Raw genomic sequence first — 18,136 nt, forward strand, 5'->3', positions numbered from 1 at the left:
TAACCTCAAATAAAACTGCACTTCCACCAGGAGAGATGTTAAAGGTTAATCCAATACATCAACACACACAATATCACTAATAATGTGATTTCTTTTTATTTGGGCACATTATCTCTTACTGCTCAGATAATAGCTCCTTAAATCTCATTTCCTCAGGTGCCTAAAAACGTTTGCACAGTACTATGTAACTCAGCTGTTCGATACGGAGCCCCTAAAGGGACTGGGGGATCCCTTGCAAATATATTGCATTTCTTTGCAAATGTTTTATGATACACAATTGTCTTTGTGGCTCAGTCAACACATCAGGACACTGCAGTTTCCAGGGAAATCCAGCCACTTAAATAAATACATATATAATATCTGTTTCATCTCTACTATCACAGTTTAGTTGCCAGCACAAATCGTTCATACATCCGTAAGAAACTGCCTAACATCAGTGGAAGTTGTGAGCAACAAGTTTATATACGTTCGGTTCCATCTTGAAAGTGCTAGTCAAAATGCCGTAGCTCCACGTATCACCACACTAACAGGGTTGTATGTTATACAGGATTTGGCAAATTTTTCATGGTCGCAACCCACACACACTCAGTTCTACTGCTCCTCCCACAAATACATGTTTCTTACAAATGTGGCACCTTTTTAAAAGGGAAATTAACAGGCTCCAATGGTGTAAGTTTTATTACCAAGAAGCATTGCTACAACAAAGAAATAATCTGCCATACGCCTATTTCCTGGACTGGCGCCCCCTCCAGGGTGTATTCCTGCCTTGCGCCAAATGACTCAAGGTAGGCTCTGGACCCACCGCCACCCTGAACTGGATAAGGGTTACAGATAATGAATGAATGAATATTTAACATAGTGCTTTTCCACCAGTGAGGAACCAGGGTGGTTCCAGTTTGTGAACTAAATATGGAACTGTTCGGCACGTTTCTTGCCCTCTGGATTTTCTGTATAATACAATCACAGAATAAAAACCACATGGAAACAAAGACAGAATAAAAATGAAGCACCAAACCTTCACCAGATGTTCAAAGATCAAGGGTATGTACTTACACAGAAACCCTTCTGAGACAATGGCTATAGGGCTAATGGCCATCCAGATAAACTAAGCTTGCCTGTTTGTCGTTTTTTTTCTTGTTCATAGGCATTATGACAAAGTGGACTAAAGAGTCCTCTGGTAAACTTATCAATGCCACAGCACGTTATAGCCACACATACTAAAAGGAAGCCTCATTTTAACCATGTCCAGGAGAGCTGTCCACTCTGGGCTTGGGGGCATCTGGACAATCAAAGTCGGTCAAGAACAATGGATGAATTTGACACAATGTGCTTTGTTCAAAGAAGAGAACCCTTCAATCAAACATGTCCAACATAGCATTGTTAATGCTGTGTTTATTCAACAACAAGAGCCACCTTCGACACTGTGTTCTCCAAAGATGCCCTGTATATTTTAACAAGATGATGCACAATCATATTCTGTTGCAGTGTAAATGCACTACTGTGAAAGAAGTTGCATGGTCTATAGTCCAAACCTGACCCCAGTAGACAGTCTGCTACATATTGTGAAACAAAGAATATAACAATGAAGGCCTCGCACTCTTTCGCTTGTTTTACATGACTTGACTCAGGGGTCTTCAGCCCCCAATCATATTTGAGCTGCTGTGAGAAGGAAGTTTCACTGTCCCAACCAATTAATGTCAGGATTAATTTTGCTTTTAATTTACTAAATGAATACAGTGAAGTTCATGAGGTGAGTTCATTGTGTTGTTTGCTGTTTAACAGTTAATTTAGGGATGTCACGCCTACATCTCAGGACTCAAATTCCCAGAATGCACCTGTCAGTCACATGACTACCCGCCGGTCTCCCTCACCAGAATTCTAATTACACACACCTGTTTGTCTCCCTATATATACCCCATTCAGTGAACTGTTCCCTGCCGAGTATTGCTTTGGTTCTCCCATGCATACAACGCGTTCCCTTGTACTTTGTCTGACGGTTTCCTGTTGCCTACTTCCTGCCTGTGTTCCCGACTTACGTCTCCTGCCTTGTCCCTTTTGGTATTGTTTGTATTCTCTGGTTTTCGAACTCTGCCTGTTTTTGACTACGGTTTTTGTCCATCCTCTGAGGTAATGTTTGCTCCTGTTTTTGAACTTTGCCTGCCTTGTGATTACTCTTTTGGATAACGACATTAAAAGAACTATTTACTGTGTACCGCGACTGTCAGCTTTCTGTTATGTCCTGACAAGGGATTAATTTATTCAAATCTAAAAGCAAAATGGAATGACGTGCATCTATCACAATACAACGGGCAGCTAATTTTTGTGATAGCTTGAATAAGTATGGATGGCTTGAATGTTTGAAATTTTTTTTGTTTTTTTGTATATTTCTCCTTTGTTGCTGAATCTAAAGATATCAGAGATGTTGGGAATACTGGAAAAAGTGAATCCGTTCAAATCTTCCCCACAACAGGTAAAAGAAACATTTCCACAGAGACATTTTCCCACTCAGCCACATTCCCACAGACACTTTCCCACTCAGCCACATTCCCACAGAGAGACTCTTCCACAGAGACACTTACCGCCTGAGACACTTTCCCACTCAGCCACATTCCAACTGAGACACTTTCCCACCGAGGCAATTTCCCACTCAGCCACATTCCCACTGAGACACTTTCCCACCGAGGCAATTTCCCACTGAGACACTTTTCTACAGAGAGACTTTTCCACAGAGCCTTTTTCCCACTGACACACTTTCCCACTCAGCAACTTTCCCACTCTGCCACATTCCCACAGGGACACTTTCCCACAGAGCCATTTTCCCACTGAGACACTTTCCCACTCGGCCACATTCCCACAGAGCCATTTTCCCCTTGAAACACTTTCCCACTCAGCCATATTCCCACAGAGAGACTTTTCCACTGAGACATTTTCCCACTCTGCCACATTCCCACAGAGACACTTTCCCACTCAGCCACATTCCCACAGAGACAATTTCCCACACTGCCACATTCCCACTGAGACACTTTCCCACTTAGACACTTTCCCACTCTGCCATTTTCCCACAGAGAGACTTTTCCACAGAGACACTTTCCCACTCAGCCACATTCCCACAGGGAAACTTTCCCACCCAGCCACATTTCCACAGAGAGACTTTTCCACAGACATTTTCCCACTCTGCCACATTCCCACAGGGACACTTTCCCACTCTGCCACATTCCCACAGCGACACTTTCCCGCTCTGCCACATTCCCACAGAGCCATTTTCCCACAGAGACACATTCCCATTCTGCCCCATTCCCACAGAGAGACTTTTCCACAGAGACACTTTCCCACTCAGCCACATTCCCACAGAGAGACTTTCCCACTGAGACATTTTCCAACTCTGCCACATTCCCCACAGGGACACTTTCCCGCTCTGCCACATTCCCACAGAGCCATTTTCCCACAGAGACACATTCCCATTCTGCCCCATTCCCACAGAGAGACTTTTCCACAGAGACACTTTCCCACTCAGCCACATTCCCACAGAGAGACTTTCCCACTGAGACATTTTCCAACTCTGCCCCATTCCCACAGGAACACTTTCCCACTCTGCCACATTCCCACAGGGACACTTTCCCACTCTGCCACATTCCCACAGGGACACTTTCCCACTCTGCCACATTCCCACAGGGACACTTTCCCACTCTGCCACATTCCCACAGGGACACTTTCCCACTCTGCCACATTCCCACAGAGCGACTTTCCCACTGAGACACTTTCCCACTCAGCCACATTCCCACTGAGACACTTTCCCACCGAGGCAATTTCCCACTCTGCCACATTCCCACAGGGACACTTTCCCACTCTGCCACATTCCCACAGGGACACTTTCCCGCTCTGCCACATTCCCACAGAGCCATTTTCCCACAGAGACACTTTCCCATTCTGCCCCATTCCCACAGGAACACTTTCCCACTCTGCCCCATTCCCACAGGAACACTTTCCCACTCTGCCACATTCCCACAGGGACACTTTCCCACTCTGCCACATTCCCACAGAGCGACTTTCCCACTGAGACATTTTCCCACTCAGCCACATTCCCACAGGGACACTTTCCCACTCTGCCACATTCCCACAAATTATCTCTGTGGGAAAGTGGCAGAGACATATTCCTACTGAGACACTTTCCCACTCAGCCACTTTCCCACTCAGCCACTTTCCCACTGAGACACTTTCCCACTCTGTCACGTTCCCACGGAGACACTTTCCCACTCTGTCACGTTCCCACGGAGACACTTTCCCACTCTGTCACGTTCCCACGGAGACACTTTCCCACTCTGTCACGTTCCCACGGAGACACTTTCCCACTCTGTCACGTTCCCACGGAGACACTTTCCCACTCTGTCACGTTCCCACGGAGACACTTTCCCACTCTGTCACGTTCCCACGGAGACACTTTCCCACTCTGTCACGTTCCCACAGGGACACTTTCCCACTCTGCCACGTTCCCACAGGGACACTTTCCCACTCTGCCATTTTCCCATAGGGACACTTTCCCACTCTGCCATTTTCCCACAGAGCGACTTTTTCCACGGAGACATATTCCTACTGAGACACTTTCTCACAGAGCCATTTTCCCATTGAGCCACTTTCCCACTTAGACACTTTCCCACTCTGCCACATTCCCACAGAGAGACTTTCCCACAGAGACACCTTCCCACCGAGGCAATTTCCCACTCAGCCACATTCCCACTGAGACACTTTCCCACAGAGAGACTTTTCCACAGAGACTCTTTCACACTCTGCCATTTTCCCACTGAGACTCTTTCCCACAGAGAGACTTTTCCCACTGAGACACATTCCCACTCAGCCACATTCCCACAGAGAGACTTTTCCGCAGAGACATATTCCTACTGAGACACTTTCCCACAGAGACACTTTCCCACTCTGCCATATTCCCACAGAGAGACTTTTCCGCAGAGACATATTCCTACTGAGACACTTTCCCACTCAGCCACTTTCCCACCGAGGCAATTTCCCACTCTGCCACATTCCCACTGAGACACTTTCCCAATCTGCCACATTCCCACAGAGCCTTTTTTTCCCACTGAGATAATTTCCCACAGAGACTCTTTCCCACTCTGCCACTTTCCCACAGAGATAATTTTCCACAGAAACATATTCCTACTGAGACACTTTCCCACTCAGCCACTTTCCCACTCAGCCACTTTCCCACTCTGCCACATTCCCACTGAGACACTTTCCCACTCTGTCACGTTCCCACAGAGACACTTTCCCACTCTGTCACGTTCCCACAGAGACACTTTCCTACTCTGCCACATTCCCACAGGGACACTTTCCCACTCTGCCACGTTCCCACAGAGAGACTTTCCCACTGAGACACTTTCCCACAGAGACTCTTTCCCACTCTGCCATTTTCCCACTGAGACACGTTCCCACTGAGACACTTTCCCACAGAGAGACTTTTCCACAGAGACTCTTTCCCACTCAGCCACTTTCCCACTCTGCCACATTCCCACAGGGACACTTTCCCACTCTGCCACGTTCCCACAGAGAGACTTTCCCACTGAGACACTTTCCCACAGAGACTCTTTCCCACTCTGCCATTTTCCCACTGAGACACGTTCCCACTGAGACACTTTCCCACAGAGAGACTTTTCCACAGAGACTCTTTCACACTCTGCCACATTCCCACAGAGCGACTTTCCCACTGAGACATTTTCCCACTCAGCCACATTCCCACTGAGACACTTTCCCACCGAGGCAATTTCCCACTCAGCCACATTCCCACTGAGACACTTTCCCAATCTGCCACATTCCCATAGAGCCTTTTTTTCCCACTGAGATTCTTTCCCACTCTGTGGAAAAATTATCTCTGTGGGAAAGTGGCAGAGACATATTCCTACTGAGACACTTTCCCACTCAGCCACTTTCCCACTCAGCCACTTTCCCACTGAGACACTTTCCCACTCTGTCACGTTCCCACGGAGACACTTTCCCACTCTGTCACGTTCCCACGGAGACACTTTCCCACTCTGTCACGTTCCCACGGAGACACTTTCCCACTCTGTCACGTTCCCACGGAGACACTTTCCCACTCTGTCACGTTCCCACGGAGACACTTTCCCACTCTGTCACGTTCCCACGGAGACACTTTCCCACTCTGTCACGTTCCCACGGAGACAATTTCCCACTCTGTCACGTTCCCACGGAGACACTTTCCCACTCTGTCACGTTCCCACGGAGACACTTTTCCACTCTGTCACGTTCCCACGGAGACACTTTCCCACTCTGTCACGTTCCCACGGAGACACTTTCCCACTCTGTCACGTTCCCACGGAGACACTTTCCCACTCTGTCACGTTCCCACGGAGACACTTTCCCACTCTGTCACGTTCCCACGGAGACACTTTCCCACTCGGTCACGTTCCCACGGAGACACTTTCCCACTCTGTCACGTTCCCACGGAGACACTTTCCCACTCTGTCACGTTCCCACGGAGACACTTTCCCACTCTGTCACGTTCCCACGGAGACACTTTCCCACTCTGTCACGTTCCCACGGAGACACTTTCCCACTCTGTCACGTTCCCACGGAGACACTTTCCCACTCGGTCACGTTCCCACGGAGACACTTTCCCACTCGGTCACGTTCCCACGGAGACACTTTCCCACTCGGTCACGTTCCCACGGAGACACTTTCCCACTCTGCCACGTTCCCACAGGGACACTTTCCCACTCTGCCACGTTCCCACAGGGACACTTTCCCACTCTGCCACGTTCCCACAGGGACACTTTCCCACTCTGCCACGTTCCCACAGGGACACTTTCCCACTCTGCCACGTTCCCACAGGGACACTTTCCCACTCTGCCACGTTCCCACAGGGACACTTTCCCACTCTGTCACGTTCCCACAGAGACACTTTCCCACTCTGCCATATTCCCACAGAGAGACTTTTCCGCAGAGACATATTCCTACTGAGACACTTTCCCACTCTGCCACATTCCCACAGGGACACTTTCCGACTCTGTCACGTTTCCACAGAGACACTTTCCCACTCTGCCATATTCCCACAGAGCCACTTTCCCGCTCTGCCACATTCCCACAGGGACACTTTCCCGCTCTGCCACATTCCCACAGGGACACTTTCCCACTCTGTCACGTTCCCACAGAGCCATTTTTCCACAGAGACACTTTCCCACTGAGACACTTTCCCACTCTGTCACGTTCCCACAGAGCCATTTTCCCACAGAAACACTTTCCCACTCAGACATATTCCTACTGAGACGCTGTCCCACAGGGACACTTTCCCACTCTGCCACATTCCCACAGAGAGACTTTTCCACAGAGACACTTTCACACTCTGCCATTTTCCCACAGAGAGACTTCCACAGAGACATATACCTACTGAGACACATTCCCACAGGGACACTTTCCCACTCTGCCACATTCCCACAGAGCCATTTTCACACTCAGACACTTTCCCACAGAGCCATTTTCCCACTCAGACACTTTCCCACAGAGACACTTTCCCACTCTGCCACATTCCCACAGAGACACTTTCTCACAGAGCCATTTTCCCATTGAGCCACATTCCCACAGAGACACTTTCCCACTTTGCCACATTCCCACAGGGACACTTTCCCACTTTGCCACATTCCCACAGAGACAGTTTCCCACTCTGCCACATTCCCACAGAGCGACTTTCCCACTCAGCCACATTCCCACTGAGACACTTTCCCACCGAGGCAATTTCCCACTCTGCCACATTCCCACTGAGACACTTTCCCAATCTGCCACATTCCCACAGAGCCTTTTTTTCCCACTGAGATAATTTCCCACAGAGACTCTTTCCCACTCTGCCACTTTCCCACAGAGATAATTTTCCACAGAAACATATTCCTACTGAGACACTTTCCCACTCAGCCACTTTCCCACTCAGCCACTTTCCCACTCTGCCACATTCCCACTGAGACACTTTCCCACTCTGTCACGTTCCCACAGAGACACTTTCCCACTCTGTCACGTTCCCACAGAGACACTTTCCCACTCTGCCACATTCCCACAGGGACACTTTCCCACTCTGCCACGTTCCCACAGAGAGACTTTCCCACTGAGACACTTTCCCACAGAGACTCTTTCCCACTCTGCCATTTTCCCACTGAGACACGTTCCCACTGAGACACTTTCCCACAGAGAGACTTTTCCACAGAGACTCTTTCCCACTCAGCCACTTTCCCACTCTGCCACATTCCCACAGGGACACTTTCCCACTCTGCCACGTTCCCACAGAGAGACTTTCCCACTGAGACACTTTCCCACAGAGACTCTTTCCCACTCTGCCATTTTCCCACTGAGACACGTTCCCACTGAGACACTTTCCCACAGAGAGACTTTTCCACAGAGGCTCTTTCACACTCTGCCATTTTCCCACTGAGACTCTTTCCCACAGAGAGACTTTTCCCACTGAGACACATTCCCACTCAGCCACATTCCCACAGAGAGACTTTTCCGCAGGGACATATTCCTACTGAGACACTTTCCCACAGAGACACTTTCCCACTCTGCCACATTCCCACAGGGACACTTTCCCACTCTGTCACGTTCCCACAGGGACACTTTCCCACTCTGTCACGTTCCCACAGGGACACTTTCCCACTCTGCCACGTTCCCACAGGGACACTTTCCCACTCTGCCACGTTCCCACAGGGACACTTTCCCACTCTGCCATTTTCCCATAGGGACACTTTCCCACTCTGCCATTTTCCCACAGAGCGACTTTTTCCACGGAGACATATTCCTACTGAGACACTTTCTCACAGAGCCATTTTCCCATTGAGCCACTTTCCCACTTAGACACTTTCCCACTCTGCCACATTCCCACAGAGAGACTTTCCCACAGAGACACCTTCCCACCGAGGCAATTTCCCACTCAGCCACATTCCCACTGAGACACTTTCCCACAGAGAGACTTTTCCACAGAGACTCTTTCACACTCTGCCATTTTCCCACTGAGACTCTTTCCCACAGAGAGACTTTTCCCACTGAGACACATTCCCACTCAGCCACATTCCCACAGAGAGACTTTTCCGCAGAGACATATTCCTACTGAGACACTTTCCCACAGGGACACTTTCCCACTCTGTCACGTTCCCACAGAGACACTTTCCCACTCTGCCATATTCCCACAGAGAGACTTTTCCGCAGAGACATATTCCTACTGAGACACTTTCCCACTCAGCCACTTTCCCACCGAGGCAATTTCCCACTCTGCCACATTCCCACTGAGACACTTTCCCAATCTGCCACATTCCCACAGAGCCTTTTTTTCCCACTGAGATAATTTCCCACAGAGACTCTTTCCCACTCTGCCACTTTCCCACAGAGATAATTTTCCACAGAAACATATTCCTACTGAGACACTTTCCCACTCAGCCACTTTCCCACTCAGCCACTTTCCCACTCTGCCACATTCCCACTGAGACACTTTCCCACTCTGTCACGTTCCCACAGAGACACTTTCCCACTCTGTCACGTTCCCACAGAGACACTTTCCCACTCTGCCACATTCCCACAGGGACACTTTCCCACTCTGCCACGTTCCCACAGAGAGACTTTCCCACTGAGACACTTTCCCACAGAGACTCTTTCCCACTCTGCCATTTTCCCACTGAGACACGTTCCCACTGAGACACTTTCCCACAGAGAGACTTTTCCACAGAGACTCTTTCCCACTCAGCCACTTTCCCACTCTGCCACATTCCCACAGGGACACTTTCCCACTCTGCCACGTTCCCACAGAGAGACTTTCCCACTGAGACACTTTCCCACAGAGACTCTTTCCCACTCTGCCATTTTCCCACTGAGACACGTTCCCACTGAGACACTTTCCCACAGAGAGACTTTTCCACAGAGACTCTTTCACACTCTGCCATTTTCCCACTGAGACTCTTTCCCACAGAGAGACTTTTCCCACTGAGACACATTCCCACTCAGCCACATTCCCACAGAGAGACTTTTCCGCAGGGACATATTCCTACTGAGACACTTTCCCACAGAGACACTTTCCCACTCTGCCACATTCCCACAGGGACACTTTCCCACTCTGTCACGTTCCCACAGGGACACTTTCCCACTCTGTCACGTTCCCACAGGGACACTTTCCCACTCTGCCACGTTCCCACAGGGACACTTTCCCACTCTGCCACGTTCCCACAGGGACACTTTCCCACTCTGCCATTTTCCCATAGGGACACTTTCCCACTCTGCCATTTTCCCACAGAGCGACTTTTTCCACGGAGACATATTCCTACTGAGACACTTTCTCACAGAGCCACTTTCCCATTGAGCCACTTTCCCACTTAGACACTTTCCCACTCTGCCACATTCCCACAGAGAGACTTTCCCACAGAGACACCTTCCCACCGAGGCAATTTCCCACTCAGCCACATTCCCACTGAGACACTTTCCCACAGAGAGACTTTTCCACAGAGACTCTTTCACACTCTGCCATTTTCCCACTGAGACTCTTTCCCACAGAGAGACTTTTCCCACTGAGACACATTCCCACTCAGCCACATTCCCACAGAGAGACTTTTCCGCAGAGACATATTCCTACTGAGACACTTTCCCACAGGGACACTTTCCCACTCTGTCACGTTCCCACAGAGACACTTTCCCACTCTGCCATATTCCCACAGAGAGACTTTTCCGCAGAGACATATTCCTACTGAGACACTTTCCCACTCAGCCACTTTCCCACTCTGCCACATTCCCACAGGGACACTTTCCGACTCTGTCACGTTTCCACAGAGACACTTTCCCACTCTGCCATATTCCCACAGAGCCACTTTCCCGCTCTGCCACATTCCCACAGGGACACTTTCCCACTCTGTCACGTTCCCACAGAGCCATTTTCCCACAGAGACACTTTCCCACTGAGACACTTTCCCACTCTGTCACGTTCCCACAGAGCCATTTTCCCACAGAGACACTTTCCCACTCAGACATATTCCTACTGAGACGCTGTCCCACAGGGACACTTTCCCACTCTGCCACATTCCCACAGAGAGACTTTTCCACAGAGACTCTTTCACACTCTGCCATTTTCCCACAGAGAGACTTCCACAGAGACATATACCTACTGAGACACTGTCCCACAGGGACACTTTCCCACTCTGCCACATTCCCACAGAGCCATTTTCCCACTCAGACACTTTCCCACAGAGCCATTTTCCCACTCAGACACTTTCCCACAGAGCCATTTTCCCACTCTGCCACATTGCCACAGAGACACTTTCTCACAGAGCCATTTTCCCACTCTGCCACATTGCCACAGAGACACTTTCTCACAGAGCCATTTTCCCATTGAGCCACATTCCCACAGAGACACTTTCCCACTTTGCCACATTCCCACAGGGACACTTTCCCACTTTGCCACATTCCCACAGAGACAGTTTCCCACTCTGCCACATTCCCACAGAGCGACTTTCCCACTCAGCCACATTCCCACTGAGACACTTTCCCACCGAGGCAATTTCCCACTCTGCCACATTCCCACTGAGACACTTTCCCAATCTGCCACATTCCCACAGAGCCTTTTTTTCCCACTGAGATACTTTCCCACAGAGACTCTTTCCCACTCTGCCACTTTCCCACAGAGATAATTTTCCACAGAAACATATTCCTACTGAGACACTTTCCCACTCAGCCACTTTCCCACTCTGCCACATTCCCACTGAGACACTTTCCCACTCTGTCACGTTCCCACAGAGACACTTTCCCACTCTGTCACGTTCCCACAGAGACACTTTCCCACTCTGTCACGTTCCCACAGAGACACTTTCCCACTCTGCCACATTCCCACAGGGACACTTTCCCACTCTGCCACGTTCCCACAGAGAGACTTTCCCACTGAGACACTTTCCCACAGAGACTCTTTCCCACTCTGCCATTTTCCCACTGAGACACGTTCCCACTGAGACACTTTCCCACAGAGAGACTTTTCCACAGAGACTCTTTCACACTCTGCCATTTTTCCACTGAGACTCTTTCCCACAGCGAGACTTTTCCCACTGAGACACATTCCCACTCAGCCACATTCCCACAGAGAGACTTTTCCGCAGGGACATATTCCTACTGAGACACTTTCCCACTCAGCCACTTTCCCACTCTGCCACATTCCCACAGGGACACTTTCCCACTCTGTCACGTTCCCACAGGGACACTTTCCCACTCTGCCACGTTCCCACAGGGACACTTTCCCACTCTGCCACGTTCCCACAGGGACACTTTCCCACTCTGCCATTTTCCCACAGGGACACTTTCCCACTCTGCCATTTTCCCACAGGGACACTTTCCCACTCTGCCATTTTCCCACAGAGCGACTTTTTCCACGGAGACATATTCCTACTGAGACACTTTCTCACAGAGCCATTTTCCCATTGAGCCACTTTCCCGCTTAGACACTTTCCCACTCTGCCACATTCCCACAGAGAGACTTTCCCACAGAGACACCTTCCCACCGAGGCAATTTCCCACTCAGCCACATTCCCACTGAGACACTTTCCCGCAGAGAGACTTTTCCACAGAGACTCTTTCACACTCTGCCATTTTCCCACTGAGACTCTTTCCCACAGAGAGACTTTTCCCACTGAGACACATTCCCACTCAGCCACATTCCCACAGAGAGACTTTTCCGCAGAGACATATTCCTACTGAGACACTTTCCCACTCAGCCACTTTCCCACTCTGCCACATTCCCACAGGGACACTTTCCGACTCTGTCACGTTTCCACAGAGACACTTTCCCACTCTGCCATATTCCCACAGAGCCACTTTCCCGCTCTGCCACATTCCCACAGGGACACTTTCCCACTCTGTCACGTTCCCACAGAGCCATTTTCCCACAGAGACACTTTCCCACTGAGACACTTTCCCACTCTGTCACGTTCCCACAGAGCCATTTTCCCACAGGGACACTTTCCCACTCTGCCACATTCCCACAGAGAGACTTTTCCACAGAGACTCTTTCACACTCTGCCATTTTCCCACAGCGAGACTTCCACAGAGACATATACCTACTGAGACACTGTCCCACAGGGACACTTTCCCACTCTGCCACATTCCCATAGAGCCATTTTCCCACTCAGACACTTTCCCACAGAGCCATTTTACCACTCAGACACTTTCCCACAGAGCCATTTTCCCACTCAGACACTTTCCCACAGAGCCATTTTCCCACTCAGACACTTTCCCACAGAGACACTTTCCCACTCTGCCACATTCCCACAGAGACACTTTCTCACAGAGCCATTTTCCCATTGAGCCACATTCCCACAGAGACACTTTCCCACTTTGCCACATTCCCACAGGGACACTTTCCCACTTTGCCACATTCCCACAGAGACAGTTTCCCACTCTGCCACATTCCCACAGAGCGAATTTCCCACTCAGCCACATTCCCACTGAGACACTTTCCCACCGAGGCAATTTCCCACTCTGCCACATTACCACTGAGACACTTTCCCAATCTGCCACATTCCCACAGAGCCTTTTTTTCCCACTGAGATACTTTCCCACAGAGACTCTTTCCCACTCTGCCACTTTCCCACAGAGATAATTTTCCACAGAAACATATTCCTACTCAGCCACTTTCCCACTCTGTCACGTTCCCACAGAGACACTTTCCCACTCTGTCACGTTCCCACAGAGACACTTTCCCACTCTGTCACGTTCCCACAGAGACACTTTCCCACTCTGTCACGTTCCCACAGGGACACTTTCCCACTCTGCCACGTTCCCACAGAAAGACTTTCCCACAGAGACTCTTTCCCACAGAGACTCTTTCCCACTGAGACACGTTCCCACTGAGACACTTTCCCACAGAGAGACTTTTCCACAGAGACTCTTTCACACTCTGCCATTTTCCCACTGAGACTCTTTCCCACAGAGAGACTTTTCCCACTGAGACACATTCCCACTCAGCCACATTCCCACAGAGAGACTTTTCCGCAGGGACATATTCCTACTGAGACACTTTCCCACTCTGCCACATTCCCACAGGGACACTTTCCCACTCTGTCACGTTCCCACAGAGACACTTTCCCACTCTGCCATATTCCCACAGAGAGACTTTTCCGCAGAGACATATTCCTACTGAGACACTTTCCCACTCAGCCACTTTCCCACTCTGCCACATTCCCACAGGGACACTTTCCCACTGAGACACTTTCCCACTCTGCCACTTTCCCACAGAGACACTTTCCCACTCAGACATATTCCTACTGAGACGCTGTCCCACAGGGACACTTTCCCACTCTGCCACATTCCCACAGAGAGACTTTTCCACAGAGACTCTTTCACACTCTGTCTCAGTAGGTATATGTCTCTGTGGAAGTCTCTCTGTGGGAAAATGGCTCTGTGGGAAAGTGTCTCTGTGGGAATGTGGCAGAGTGGGAAAGTGTCCCTGTGGGACAGTGTCTCAGTAGGTATATGTCTCTGTGGAAGTCTCTCCGTGGGAAAATGGCACTGTCCCACAGGGACACTTTCCCACTCTGCCACATTCCCACAGAGACACTTTCCCACAGAGCCATTTTCCCACTCAGACACTTTCCCACAGAGCCATTTTCCCACTCAGACACTTTCCCACAGAGACACTTTCCCACTCTGCCACATTCTCACAGAGCCATTTTCCCATTGAGACATTTTCCCACTCTGCCACATTCCCACAGGGACACTTTCCCACTCTGCCACATTCCCACAGGGACACTTTCCCACTCTGCCACATTCCCACAGAGCCATTTTCCCACAGAGACACTTTCCCACTCTGCCCCATTCCCACAGGAACACTTTCCCACTCTGCCACATTCCCACAGGGACACTTTCCCACTTTGCCACATTCCCACAGGGACACTTTCCCACTTTGCCACATTCCCACAGAGACAGTTTCCCACTCTGCCACATTCCCACAGAGCGACTTTTCTACTGAGACACTTTCCCACTCAGCCACATTCCCACTGAGACACTTTCCCACCGAGGCAATTTCCCACTCAGCCACATTCCCACTGAGACACTTTCCCAATCTGCCACATTCCCACAGAGCCTTTTTTTCCCATTGAGATACTTTCCCACAGAGACTCTTTCCCACTCTGCCACATTCCCACTGAGACACTTTCCCACTCTGTCACGTTCCCATAGAGACACTTTCCCACTCTGCCACATTCCCACAGGGACACTTTCCCACTCAGACATATTCCTACTGAGACGCTGTCCCACAGGGACACTTTCCCACTCTGCCACATTCCCACAGAGAGACTTTTCCACAGAGACTCTTTCACACTCTGCCATTTTCCCACAGAGAGACTTCCACAGAGACATATACCTACTGAGACACTGTCCCACAGGGACACTTTCCCACTCTGCCACATTCCCACAGAGACACTTTCCCACAGAGACACTTTCCCACTCTGCCACATTTTCACAGAGCCATTTTCCCATTGAGCCACATTCCCACAGAGACACTTTCCCATTCTGCCCCATTCCCACAGAGAGACTTTTCCACAGAGACACTTTCCCACTGAGACACTTTCCCACTCAGTCACATTCCCACAGAGAGACTTTCCCACTGAGACATTTTCCCACTCTGCCACATTCCCACAGGGACACTTTCCCACTCTGCCACATTCCCACAGGGACACTTTCCCACTCTGCCACATTCCCACAGAGACACTTTCCCACTCTGCCCCATTCCCACAGGAACACTTTCCCACTCTGCCACATTCCCACAGGGACACTTTCCCACTTTGCCACATTCCCACAGGGACACTTTCCCACTTTGCCACATTCCCACAGAGACAGTTTCCCACTCTGCCACATTCCCACAGAGCGACTTTCCTACTGAGACACTTTCCCACTCAGCCACATTCCCACCGAGGCAATTTCCCACTCAGCCACATTCCCACTGAGACACTTTACCACTCAGCCATTTTCCCACTGAGACACTTTCCCAATCTGCCACATTCCCACAGAGCCTTTTTTTCCCACTGAGATACTTTCCCACAGAGACTCTTTCCCACTCTGCCACATTCCCACTGAGACACTTTCCCACTCTGCCACGTTCCCACAGGGACACTTTCCCACTCTCCCACATTCCCACAGGGACACTTTCCCACTCTGCCACGTTCCCACAGAGAGACTTTCCCACTCAGACACTTTCCCACAGAGCCATTTTCCCACTCAGACACTTTCCCACAGAGCCATTTTCCCACTCAGACACTTTCCCACACAGCCATTTTCCCACTCAGACACTTTCCCACAGAGACACTTTCCCACTCTGCCACATTCCCACAGAGACACTTTCTCACAGAGCCATTTTCCCATTGAGCCACATTCCCACAGAGACACTTTCCCATTCTGCCCCATTCCCACAGAGAGACTTTTCCACAGAGACACTTTCCCACTCAGCCACATTCCCACAGAGAGACTTTCCCACTGAGACATTTTCCAACTCTGCCACATTCCCACAGGGACACTTTCCCACTCTGCCACATTCCCACAGAGCCATTTTCCCATAGTGACACTTTCCCATTCTGCCCCATTCCCACAGGAACACTTTCCCACTCTGCCACATTCCCACAGGGACACTTTCCCACTCTGCCACATTCCCACAGGGACACTTTCCCACTTTGCCACATTCCCACAGAGACAGTTTCCCACTCTGCCACATTCCCACAGAGCGACTTTCCCACTGAGACACTTTCCCACTCAGCCACATTCCCACTGAGACACTTTCCCACCGAGGCAATTTCCCACTCTGCCACATTCCCACTGAGACACTTTCCCAATCTGCCACATTCCCACAGATCCTTTTTTCCCACTGAGATACTTTCCCACAGAGATTATTTTCCACAGAGACATATTCCTGCTGAGACAATTTCCCACTCAGCCACTTTCCCACTCTGCCACATTCCCACTGAGACACTTTCCCACTCTGCCACATTCCCACTGAGACACTTTCCCACTCTGTCACGTTCCCACAGAGACACTTTCCCACTCTGTCACGTTCCCACAGAGACACTTTCCCACTCTGCCACGTTCCCACAGGGACACTTTCCCACTCTGCCACGTTCCCACAGAGAGACTTTCCCACTGAGACACTTTCCCACAGAGACACTTTCCCACTCTGCCCCATTTCCAGAGACACTTTCCCACTCTGCCATTTTCCCACAGAGCGACTTTTTCCACGGAGACATATTCCTACTGAGACACTTTCCCACTCTGCCACATTCCCACAGAGACACTTTCTCACAGAGCCATTTTCCCATTGAGCCACTTTCCCACTTAGACACTTTCCCACTCTGCCACATTCCCACAGAGACACCTTCCCACCGAGGCAATTTCCCACTCAGCCACATTCCCACTCAGCCACATTCCCACTGAGACACTTTCCCACAGAGAGACTTTTCCACAGAGACTCTTTCACACTCTGCCATTTTCCCACTGAGACTCTTTCCCACAGCGAGACTTTTCCCACTGAGACACATTCCCACTCAGCCACATTCCCACAGAGAGACTTTTCCGCAGAGACATATTCCTACTGAGACACTTTCCCACTCAGCCACTTTCCCACTCTGCCACATTCCCACAGGGACACTTTCCCACTCTGTCACGTTCCCACAGAGACACTTTCCCACTCTGCCATATTCCCACAGAGAGACTTTTCCGCAGAGACATATTCCTACTGAGACACTTTCCCACTCAGCCACTTTCCCACTCTGCCATATTCCCACAGAGAGACTTTTCCGCAGAGACATATTCCTACTGAGACACTTTCCCACTCAGCCACTTTCCCACTCTGCCACATTCCCACAGGGACACTTTCCCACTCTGTCACGTTCCCACAGAGACACTTTCTCACTCTGCCATATTCCCACAGAGACACTTTCCCACAGAGCCACTTTCCAGCTCTGCCACATTCCCACAGGGACACTTTCCCACTGAGACACTTTCCCACTCTGCCACGTTCCCACAGAGCCATTTTCCCACAGGGACACTTTCCCACTCAGACATATTCCTACTGAGACGCTGTCCCACAGGGACACTTTCCCACTCTGCCACATTCCCACAGAGAGAC

General features: G+C 50.2%; 1 protein-coding gene across 2 annotated transcripts in view; it reads left to right on the forward strand.

Annotated features, from left to right (window-relative positions):
- The window catches only part of apold1b (apolipoprotein L domain containing 1b), a 53,888-nt gene that overhangs the window by 892 nt on the left and 34,860 nt on the right, over positions 1-18,136 (forward strand). For both annotated transcript variants that reach the window (XM_066660177.1, XM_066660178.1), the window contains exon 2: positions 2,411-2,470. In XM_066660177.1, the coding sequence (XP_066516274.1) occupies positions 2,420-2,470 (51 nt within the window). In that variant the 5' untranslated portion in view covers positions 2,411-2,419. The remainder of the gene's footprint in view (positions 1-2,410; positions 2,471-18,136) is intronic.

The sequence above is a fragment of the Hoplias malabaricus genome, chromosome 2 (genome assembly GCF_029633855.1).
Source record: "Hoplias malabaricus isolate fHopMal1 chromosome 2, fHopMal1.hap1, whole genome shotgun sequence".
NCBI classification, from domain to species: Eukaryota; Metazoa; Chordata; class Actinopteri; order Characiformes; family Erythrinidae; genus Hoplias; species Hoplias malabaricus.